The following is a 12,064-nucleotide window of genomic DNA, read 5'->3' as shown; positions in this document are numbered from 1 at the left end:
CTATGGGAGGAGGATATACTTGCTATAGGGCAAGGAAGATATGACTATGGTCACTATGGGAGGAGGATATACTTGTTATAGGGCAAGGAAGATATGACTATGGTCACTATGGGAGGAGGATATACTTGTTATAGGGCAAGGAAGATATGACTATGGTCACTATGGGAGGAGGATATACTTGTTATAGGGCAAGGAAGATATGACTATGGTCACTATGGGAGGAGGATATACTTGCTATAGGGCAAGGGAGATATGACTATGGTCACTATGGGAGGAGGATATACTTGTTATAGGGCAAGGAAGATATGACTATGGTCACTATGGGAGGAGGATATACTTGTTATAGGGCAAGGAAGATATGACTATGGTCACTATGGGAGGAGGATATACTTCTTATAGGGCAAGGAAGATATGACTATGGTCACTATGGGAGGAGGATATACTTCTTATAGGGCAAGGAAGATATGACTATGGGAGGAGGGGAGGAGGATATACTTGTTATAGGGCAAGGAAGATATGACTATGGTCACTATGGGAGGAGGATATACTTGTTATAGGGCAAGGAAGATATGAATATGGTCACTATGGGAGGAGGATATACTTGTTATAGGGCAAGGAAGATATGACTATAGTCGTTATGGGAGGAGGATATACTTGTTATAGGGCAAGGAAGATATGACTATGGTCACTATGGGAGGAGGATATACTTGTTATAGGGCAAGGAAGATATGACTATGGTCACTATGGGAGGAGGATACACTTGTTATAGGGCAAGGAAGATATGACTATGGCCATTATAGGAGGAGGGAGGAGGATATACTTGTTTGAGGGCAAGGAAGATATGACTATGGTCACTATGGGAGGAGGGGAGGAGGATATACTTGTTATAGAGCAAGGAAGATACGACTATGGTCACTATGGGAGGAGGATATACTTGTTATAGGGCAAGGAAGATATGACTATGGTCACTATGGGAGGAGGATATACTTGTTATAGAGCAAGGAAGATACGACTATGGTCACTATGGGAGGAGGATATACTTGACATAGGGCAAGGAAGATATGACTATGGTCACTATGGGAGGAGGATATACTTGTTATAGGGCAAGGAAGATATGACTATGGTCACTATGGGAGGAAGATATACTTGTTATAGGGCAAGGAAGATATGACTATGGTCACTATGGGAGGAGGATATACTTGTTATAGGGCAAGGAAGATATGACTATGGTCACTATGGGAGGAGGATATACTTGTTATAGAGCAAGGAAGATACGACTATGGTCACTATGGGAGGAGGATATACTTGACATAGGGCAAGGAAGATATGACTATGGTCACTATGGGAGGAGGATATACTTGTTATAGGGCAAGGAAGATATGACTATGGTCACTATGGGAGGAAGATATACTTGTTATAGGGCAAGGAAGATATGACTATGGTCACTATGGGAGGAGGATATACTTGTTATAGGGCAAGGAAGATATGACTATGGTCATTGTGGGAGGAGGATATACTTGTTATAGGGCAAGGAAGATATGACTATGGTCACTATGGGAGGAGGATATACTTGTTATAGGGCAAGGAAGATATGACTATGGTCACTATGGGAGGAGGATATACTTGTTATAGGGCAAGGAAGATATGACTATGGTCACTATGGGAGGAGGATATACTTGTTATAGGGCAAGGAAGATATGACTATGGTCACTATGGGAGGAGGATATACTTGTTATAGGGCAAGGAAGATATGACTATGGTCACTATGGGAGGAGGATATACTTGTTATAGGGCAAGGAAGATATGACTATGGTCACTATGGGAGGAGGATATACTTGTTATAGGGCAAGGAAGATATGACTATGGTCACTATGGGAGGAGGATATACTTGTTATAGGGCAAGGAAGATATGACTATGGTCACTATGGGAGGAGGATATACTTGTTATAGGGCAAGGAAGATATGACTATGGTCACTATGGGAGGAGGATATACTTGTTATAGGGCAAGGAAGATATGACTATGGTCACTATGGGAGGAGGATATACTTGTTATAGGGCAAGGAAGATATGACTATGGTCACTATGGGAGGAGGATATACTTGTTATAGGGCAAGGAAGATACGACTATGGTCACTATGGGAGGAGGATATACTTGTTATAGGGCAAGGAAGATATGACTATGGTCACTATGGGAGGAGGATATACTTGTTATAGGGCAAGGAAGATATGACTATGGTCACTATGGGAGGCGGGAGGAGGATATTCTTGCTATAGGGCAAGGAAGATATGACTATGGCCACTATGGGAGGCGGGAGGAGGATATACTTGTTATAGGGCAAGGAAGATATGACTATGGTCACTATGGGAGGAGCATATTCTTGCTATAGGGCAAGGAAGATATGACTATGGTCACTATGGGAGGAGGATATACTTGTTATAGGGCAAGGAAGATATGACTATGGTCACTATGGGAGGAGGATATTCTTGCTATAGGGCAAGGAAGATATGACTATGGTCACTATGGGAGGAGGATATACTTGTTATAGGGCAAGGAAGATATGACTATGGTCACTATGGGAGGAGGATATACTTGTTATAGGGCAAGGAAGATATGACTATGGTCACTATGGGAGGAGGATATACTTGTTATAGGGCAAGGAAGATATGACTATGGTCACTATGGGAGGAGGGGAGGAGGATATACTTGTTATAGGGCAAGGAAGATATGACTATGGTCATTATGGTAGGAGGGAGGACGATATGACCATGCTTACCATAATTTTTTTTGCTAAAGTTTCTACATGAAGGAATGATATGACTATACTTGGAGGTGGAGCTTAGGATATGACTATACTTGGAGGTGGAGCTTAGGATATGACTATACTTGGAGGTGGAGCTTAGGATATGACTATACTTGGAGGTGGAGCTTAGCATATGACTGTACTTAATGTATAGAGGGGAGAGGAATGCAAATACTTGTTACAAAGGAGAAAATAAATGACTAGAGATGGTCGATGAGATGCTAAGAAATGCGTCGCACACATAAATTTAATGTAAACTGGGTGCAGCTTAGAAATCGACCAATCCAAATCAGCAGAAAGTACATTAGATTGTCCCAAATCGAAACCGCAAACAATTTGCATGAAATATGCACACAAGCCAGAATTATTAGTATCTCATTGACCACCTCTGTTCTTGACCTGCTGACCACAGACCACCAGATCAGGGCAGCCAATGGGAAAATGCTCCATCTTGGGTCAGTTATCATAGATGGTGCAGGACTCCAGGAACCACGGTCAGTTATCATAGATGATGCAGGACTCCAGGAGCCACGTACGAGGTACGATCCTGGACCTCCTCCCTTTAGGCTTAGTATTAGACTACCACTTCTACCACCATCGTGGTGGTCTTGCTTGTATCTGGGTTGACCATTTCAGTCCAATTGTCAGAACGGTCTATCCTGACAGTAACCAATCAGATTCCAGCGTATTTTGGTGGATGAAGAATAGAGTTTGGATATGACTGATGGCTGCGGACATGTTACAGTAAGTTACTCATATAAAGACTTTGACAAATAAAACCAGAGTTGTCTCTAGATGACCCCCGCTAATAGCAGCAAATGGAGGCAGCCTCGTCTGTTCCCAGAATTCCACTCTCCGAAAGTCAACGCACAAGTCCTCAGCTTTCTCTTTAAACAAAAACATGTTCCACAGTACCTGCAGTTAATTTAACTTCAGCATCCCAAGCGGGGGAGCGTCAGGGGACTCAGGATAAAGAAGGCTTATAAGGAAATCGCTCAATAGCAGAGAGATCGACATGAGAAAATAAAAACCAGGCGGCTTGAAAGGCGCTGTGAAGTTAAGACACATAGAGCCATTGATACCAGCGAGAGAGGCAGGAGGTAGCTGAAAAGTTTTCCACTTCAAAGCAGCCACCCTAAGCTGAACCGAGTACCTATGATACGGGAAGCAGGGGGGAGAAGGGAAGGAGCAGCTAAATTTCTTCATGACCGCTAAACCAGGCTGACCGGCGACTTCTACTCAGCAGGCTCTGATAACTTTCCTGAGTCTGGCTGTAAACAAACGCGGTTCACCTGCTGGAAGCGTAATTCCACATCAAAGGCAGAACGCACGCAGTCTTACAGAGGAACTGAAGATAGACGTTGTTCCAAAAGCGAAACGCACGCAGCCTTTCAGAGGAACTAGAGATAGCCTTCGTTCCAAAAGCGAAAAGCACACTATCTTCCAGAGGAACTGAAGATAGCCTTCATTATAAAGACAAAACGCATGCAGCCTTCCAGAAGAGCTGAAGATAGCCTCCGTTCCAAAGGCGAAACACACGCAGCCTTCCAGAGGAACTGAAGGTAGCCTCCGTTCCAAAGGCGAAACGCACGCAGCCTTCCAGAGGAACTGAAGATAGCCTTCATTCTAAAGACGAAATGCACGCAGCCTTCCAGAGGAACTGAAGGTAGCCTCCGTTCCAAAGGCGAAATGCACGCAGCCTTCCAGAGGAACTGAAGGTAGCCTCCGTTCCAAAGACGAAATGCACGCAGCCTTCCAGAGGAAGGGAAGGTAGCCTCCGTTCCAAAGGCGAAATGTACGCAGCCTTCCAGAGGAACTGGGGGTAGCCTCCGTTCCAAAAGCGAAACGCACGCTGTCTTCAAGAGGAACTGAAGATAGCCTCCTTTCCAAAGGCGAAACGCACACTGTCTGCCAGAGGAACTGCATATTGCATCTGTTCCAAAGGCGAATGCACACTGTCTTCAGGAGGAACTGAAGATAGACTTGTCTCCAAAGGCGAAATAGGCGCATCCTTCCATAGGAACCGGAGGTAGTCTTCATTCAAGACAAATGGGGGAGGGGGGGGGGGACTGGACACCTCCTGTCAATAAGGGCCCTGACACACCAAAAAGTGTTTTGAGGGTCGCAAGTCATGCCTCCATGGACTTTGCAGCGATCATGATTCTTAAAAAAAATCTCGATCACGCCAATTTTGCCGCAATTTTACTGTAAGTCAATGGAGTACATTAGATGGGGAGACCTGGGGGCCAGGCAGTGGTTGCGGCAGTAATAGATCCCTCTCTGACAGGCCTGGATTTACATCACAGGAGCCTATAGGCACAGATGTCCTGACACCCTAGACTCTGCCCTCCATGAACCTACAAACCCCTACCGGACTGCACCGCAAGTGTGCGGGCTTGCCCAGCTTTCACTTGTCCCTTACTTCCCTTTCCTGGCGTAGTAGCTAGAAGTGCCCCTTAGCATTAGGTAGCCAAAGGTACCCTCAGTATTAAGTAGCTAGATGTGCCTTCAAGTATTAGGTAGCTAGAGGTGTCCCCAGTTGAAGGTAGATGTTATCAGTGTAATGCTGAGAGTCAGGTGAGTAGCCTCTCATTTAAAACTTGACTTGGGCTTTTGCACAGGGAAAGAAGAGAGGGAGGCACTCAGGGAGGGCGGAGTGAGCCGCCTTTCCATCTTCAGGCGCCTGTAGGCACGTTCCTACATTGCCTTATGGTGAATCTGGCCCTGCTCTCTGATCAGATTTTGATTAGATGGTTGAATTCGGTGCCCATCAACAAGTATATAGGCACCTTTACAGTGGCTGCTATATAAAGTGCTGGCATTGTGTGCGATGGGCTGTTTGCCCGCGCTGCCATTGGTGGACCTTTACGTACGTTTCTGGTATGCGTTGTCATGAAGATCTCATAGGTACCAGAAGCAAACCGACCTTCTGTCTCCTCGGACACAGCTGGACCGTTCCTTTAAAGGAATCGCGTGGGGGATTCCTGAGCCATACATGCCCGGAGGAAACAAAGTGTCTTTAAGGTGGACGTTGGCTCAGCGTGTGGCTTTAAACAGAGATTTTGTTTAGCGATGGTCAATGAGACGTTTATGAATCTGGCTTAATGCTACCACGCCCTGTATGCAGCAAATCATCGGGAAAGTGCAATCTGCATACAATTTGCATTACATTTACATGCAAAACAGATTCATTCGCATCTGATTGAACACCTCTGGTGATTATGTAGAGATGAGATATTCAGTACGCGACGCGGGCGTTCTGTAACGGAACCCAAGTTATTGCAGTTACTAAATAAGCTAATCTGGGTGTATTATACAGTCCGTTCCAATGATGAATTGGAGACCGCAAGAGTTGTTTACGGGAACGTTAATGGAGTGAATATGTGATTTTTAGTAGAGTCGCGGGATGTCGGGCGTGATAAAGTAACACACACGGACCAGCCAAAACATGAAAACCGCTGATGGGCAAATCACATTGATTATATTCTCGCTATAGCACCTGCCGCAGAACGCGATATGTTACACAGAAACTATGAACATCTAAACAAGTTTGAAAAGGGCCATATTGTGATGTCAGTGCGTCTCCTGATTGGGGGGGGTCTTGTGGGGTGTTTCCGGCACGTAGCGCAGTAACTAGTATATACAGCCAAAGGGAGTCACTAAGCAGCACACAACGTTTGGCTAGTTGAACTTCAGGTCAAGAAGGCAATAGGAGTGGGAGCCAGTAAGTGGCGTTTGATCAGGTAGTGGTAGGAGCAAGAAGATGAATGTATTGGTGGCGTTGGTGGGAGGGGGGTGGTGGTAAACATAAATAGGGGAGGGGCATACATGTAATTAAGGTGCCCGGAAATTTGAGCACAGCGTAAAGCCGAAAAATGGCTCACCCTGCTCCTTCAAAAGTCCAGGCGGCGTTAATTACTATTTCCTCTCCATGCCGCTGTGGACTCAGGGGTAACGTAATTCTGCTGCCACCTTTTGCTGGCGGCCAAATTATGCTGTTTTTATAGTACTTTGGGCTCTGTCTTATGACAGTGCCCAAATTACTGTCCATGCACGCTCTAGCTGTAACTCACGTTACGGCCTATGGCGGCGCATGGTGTGCCCAAATTTCTCTGGGAGGTCTTGAGGGGAGGGTTAGTGAGTGAGAGAAGCTATGGAATAACCAAAGAGAGGCCAGGGAATAACTGGTAAGGAAATTACCGATATTCTATTGCCAATCATTTTTTTTTTTTTTTTGGTGCCATAATTAGCTGGACAACATTTTTACATGTACGCTGACTAGGGAATTGGGTGCTCAAGCTTGGCGCCCGGATATTCTGTCTTTCACTGCTTTAGGCACTTTTTTATTGACCTGAGGAAGCGGCTGTTGGCCGTGAAACGCGTTGTCAAGTGCACAATAAAACTGATCTTCTTAACTTTGAACTTCTACTTGTCTTTATACCCTACCATACACCATCAAGGTAGGACGATTTTATTTACTTTTTATTTACTCATTGGGCTCAATTCTGGTAGCTCTGTGAGGTAAATATTTTTTGGTAGGTAAAATACCTCATGAGGTATTTTCCTCTTCTTTTATCAATTCTGAAAGATTTTTCTCCATTTCCGAACATGAGGTAAAACGTGGTAAAACATGAGGTAAATGCATAGAGTGAGGTCAAACATGAGGTATTTCAGTGGTAAGCCTGCAGCAAATAAGTAATAGTCTTTAATTGTCTTCCATAAGTTAGGATAGTCTTTGGAAGATGTTTTTTGTTTTTTTTGAGGAGGGAAGGTGTATTTGATTATGTAGCAACCTATGAAAAGTAAATTTATAGGCATCCATTCCAAAAAAAAAAATCCAGCTCATTTACCTTTAGAGGCTGGGGGGAGGGGGGGGGGTGGGACCACTTTTAGAGGCTGGGGGGAGGAGGGTGGGGTCGGAGCACTTTTAGAGGCTGGGGGAGGGGTCAGCACTTTTAGAGACTGGGGGTGTGAGTACTTTTACTTTTAGAGGCTGGGGGTCGGGAGGGGGGTTACAGCACTTTTACTTTTAGAGGCTGCTGGGGGGGGGGGGGGGGGGATCGGCTCAGAGCACTTTTAACCAGAGGAGGAGGGGGGGAGAAATCGTAGTTTTACTTATTTTTTTAAAAAAATAGAGGCTGTAGGTTGGAGCATCTTTACTTTTTTTTCCAACCAGAGGTTGGAGAATGGCAATGTTGAGGGGGAGGGGGGGGGGGGGGGGCGGCAGATGAAGGATTGTACAGGGTTTGGAGCACTTTTTCTTTTTTAAAACAAAATGGAAGCTGGGGGGGGGGGGGGGGGGATTGTTGGTCAGATAACTTTTACTTATTTCAGCAACATATGGGGGCCCTGAACACAGAACAAGCTGAAAAGGCTCCATGTTATGTGACAGATATCACAATTCTGTCACAGCACTGCATTTATCATGTGGTAGAGGTAGGTCTAATTATGTGAGGTAAAAGACATGCAAACACACCCCTTATTTCTCTTCAGAATTCAAGTGTGAGGTATTTCACTACTAAATACCACACATTTGTAGTAGAAAATTACCGCATGAATTACCTCATGAAATTACAGGAGGTTAAACTTTACTTAAACTACCAGAATTAAAAAGTTGATTTCCCTCATGAGGTAAACCCAATTCCATGAGGTAATTATTTACTAAACACTACCAGAATTGAGCCCATTATCTTTTGAGGTAATGCAAACTAAATGGATATATTCTAAAAATTAGCACTATTATGGTAAAGACACCACCTAGACCGGGCGCCTCCTACCCGAGTTAAATACAAGCTTCCTGTGTACCTGCAGAGCGGTCTGTGCCCGCACCGGAGCAGTGCTTTTCGGCGCTGCTAGATTTGGGCGCAGCCATAGACTATAGCAGGAATCACAACTGAGCGTCGGTCAGTGAGTAACGTCTGCGCCGTCAGCCGAGGTTGCTTAAAAAACACAATAATTCGGCCTCCAGCAATCGCTGGAAGCCAAATTATATCATTCCCCCACTATCCATGGCGGCCTGGAGGGGGAATAGTAATTAACACGACCCGGACTTGTGCAGAAGCAGGATCAGCTATATACCGGCTGTATCCTGCGCCCAAGTCTACCGGTGCTGATTTCAAATGTATGCGACCACACGCCCCTCTCTCCACTGCTCAGAGTGCCCACGATGGGCACACAAGCATTGGAAATGGACCACGAAGCAATGGAAGATGCTGGCCTGATGGATCATGTTATAGCCAACATCTTATAGGATATCCATGACTCTCAACTTACAGGACTTAAAGTAAACCTGAGGCTAAAACTAAAGAAGAGAGACTAGGCTAAGAAGAAGGAAACCTTTGGATCCTCCAGGAGATCTCTGTCACTGCCCGGAACCCTCTTGTATATTGTCACTACGCTCCTCTTCATGCTTAAGTGTGGCTTCACTGAACTGGCACCTAAGTATGCCCGTGCCTGCGCAGCAGCATGGCGACACTTGTGCATGAACTGGACGTGGCCACGCAACATACTCGACAAGCTCTAGCCGGATATGTGCCGGGGTTCTGCGCGCAGCAACGGTGGGAGCGAGGATGATACGAGAAGCTTCTCGACCATCCAAAACCTTCCATCTGGCCTAGGTGAGTATCTGGTTTTCTTTCGTTTTTTTTTGCCCCAGGTACACTTTTAAGATTCTGGTGCCAACCACTACAGGACAACCTCACGGTTCTTGTGGAGTCCAGGCCTTGGACGGTCACACAAGGGAAAAACTACTGAATAATTAGGTAGTTTTAATGTCTTGGCTGATCTGTGTATATGGGATATAGGGAATAATATGTCATTTTGTTGAAGCGGGAATGGTGTGCATGTTGTCTGATTGCAGAGTAGCTCCATGCTACCCTCTTCTTCTCATGACTGTCATTGATACATAGGACCTGATTTACTATACTATAAACCAGGCCTGGATTTAATAGAATAAAAAATGTGATACTGATACAGACTGCAAACTCACCTCATTGGCTGAAGCTGCACAATTTACTATGTGTGTGTCACTGAGGCAGCCACTTTTCCTTTCCTGGAAATTCTACCTATTAATTTACCTGTTTATCCTAGAGGGGCAAAGCCAGGCCAAGCAGTCATTCAGTACTGACAGAGAGATATTTAGAGAACAGACATACAGCTGTGTAAAGAAAAGGTAAAAGTGTAAAGTTCCCGAATTGAGGTACATTTGAAGCATAGTGTACCCTGTGTATTTGTATAAGGAATTTACACAGTGACTGCAATAACTTGGGATCCATATGTCGGTAGGTGATTTGTGTCTCAGTGCTGACAAAGCTCTTCTCAGTTTAAAACCTTCTTCAGCTGTAAGAATAGGCGGGAAATGAGAAAGCCAGTATCGAAAAATTGAAATAAATACCGACCTTTTTTTGTTTTGGCAGGTCCACCTTAAATGTATTTTCCTGGTAGTCCGGAAACACTATTTCCCCCACAACCGGTGTTAGTAAGTCATGCAGAGTGGTTTGGCCATAACCGAAGCAGGAATGGAGTAACTGCTCGAGACTGGAGGCCGGGGTTAGGCACTTACCATGGAACCTCGCTTGTAATGGCTATACCATGTGCCAGGCAGCTCTTTGGGCCAGCGAGCCATTTTATTCTGTAAAATACGACACGGGTTACAGACAGGAGTCTAAGGTCGGAGTCTTACCAGTTTACCGCGCTTGAATTCACTGAACCAGGAACCTGGATTCTCTTTGGGCCAGGTGGTAATTCTAGCCTGAATTGTAGAAGGAGAGCACAGGAGGAGATAGGGTTACATGCAGAAAAATAACAACCAATGTTTAACTGTAAATTAGGACCTGACTAGTGCCTATTAATCACCACAGAGAAGTTCCTATGTCTAATGGGTCACCTAAGAACTCACCTGTGTGGTCAGATCTTCCTGCAGTAGTTTGTGTCTCCTCCCCTCCCACAATGGTGAGATCTCCCTGCAGTAGTTGTGTCTCCTCCCCTCCCACAATGGTGAGATCTCCCTGCAGTAGTTGGTGTCTCCTCCCCTCCCACAATGGTGAGATCTCCCTGCAGTAGTTTCTGTCTCCTCCCCTCCCACAATGGTGAGATCACCCTGCAGTAGTTGGTGTCTCCTCCCCTCCCTCAATGATGAGATATCCCTGCAGTAATTTGTGTCTCCCCCCCCCCCACAATGGTGAGATCTCCCTGCATTAGTTTGTGTCTCCTCCCCTCCCTCAATGATGAGATATCCCTGCAGTAATTTGTGTCTCCTCCACTCTCCCACAATTGTGATATCTCCCTGTGCAGATGTATCAACACTGTTTGATTCTGTACTACTGAGATTAATTTTGTGTAATAGACATTCAGTATTCCACTTTTTGGAATTCCTTTTTCAATTTCCTTTAGCTCACTATATGAAAGCAATCAACTCAGAATAAACAGGGTGCGTGCGATCTTCTCCTGTAAGGTTTTCCCCCTCCCCCTTCTGTAATCACCGCTGGCAGGAGGTATATCGGGGTGTGAGTATAGAGAGATGCGTTATGAGAAGGCCACTGGCGGGTAAAACGCACGTCTCTGGCCACAATGTTGACCTTCTGCGATCGTCTCGTTTTATACGATAACTCCGTGCAGCTATCCCACACTTTATAACCTTAAACAGCTGGCCGTGGGCATTAAACAGAGATCTATGCCGCTATAATACGTATTGAATGGCTGCGAGGAGAACTGACATAGACAAAGCTTGTGAAATATTAATCTGTGGCTAGTGAGGTATAAAACAAGACAATGGCGTTCTCTCCCCGCTATTGCGATTATTTAAATGCTGCGGAGAAAGCTGAGCGGAGTCAATTGTGCAGTAATTCTTATCTGTTGTTACTACATTATCATACATCACAGGATTTATGTCGTACATCTCTCAGCGCTGAACTTCGCACGTTTCCGCCGCTACGGAGTGCGCTATAGAAGCAGCTTCTATTAGCATCTGAGATCATTTGCTTCCTCAAATATAGCTGCTAATTGTTTCAGTGCAATCTACATATATTAAACATCTGCCAATTACCATAGGACTTCATCAAATATGTATAGTTTTCTTTTTTCGCCTTCTTAAATTGTTAAATGGTTTTAGAGTGTAACTGCAATGATAAGCCATTTATAATCCAATTATAATGCATAACTGATTTTGCTGAATTTCCATTTGGAACTGGAACTATCGCAACTACTATTGTGTACATGCAGCGTCCTGCCCGGCTCCACTCTGCTTCTGCTGAATCCTCCACTT

The 12,064-nt window shown here is 45.0% G+C and overlaps 1 protein-coding gene across 2 annotated transcripts in view; it reads right to left on the bottom strand.

Annotated features, from left to right (window-relative positions):
* The window catches only part of COL5A1 (collagen type V alpha 1 chain), a 468,893-nt gene that overhangs the window by 13,584 nt on the left and 443,245 nt on the right, over positions 1 to 12,064 (bottom strand). The window contains exon 64 of one of the 2 annotated variants that reach the window (XM_068249145.1): positions 10,364 to 10,432. In XM_068249145.1, the coding sequence (XP_068105246.1) occupies positions 10,364 to 10,432 (69 nt within the window). Of the gene's footprint in view, positions 1 to 10,363; positions 10,433 to 10,483; positions 10,553 to 12,064 lie in introns of both variants that reach the window. The other variant, XM_068249144.1, reaches the window with a different exon arrangement.

The sequence above is a fragment of the Hyperolius riggenbachi genome, chromosome 8 (genome assembly GCF_040937935.1).
Source record: "Hyperolius riggenbachi isolate aHypRig1 chromosome 8, aHypRig1.pri, whole genome shotgun sequence".
Lineage (NCBI taxonomy): Eukaryota > Metazoa > Chordata > Amphibia > Anura > Hyperoliidae > Hyperolius > Hyperolius riggenbachi.
The sequence above is the reverse complement of the archived record's forward strand: the minus strand, read 5'-3'. Positions and strand labels throughout refer to the sequence as shown.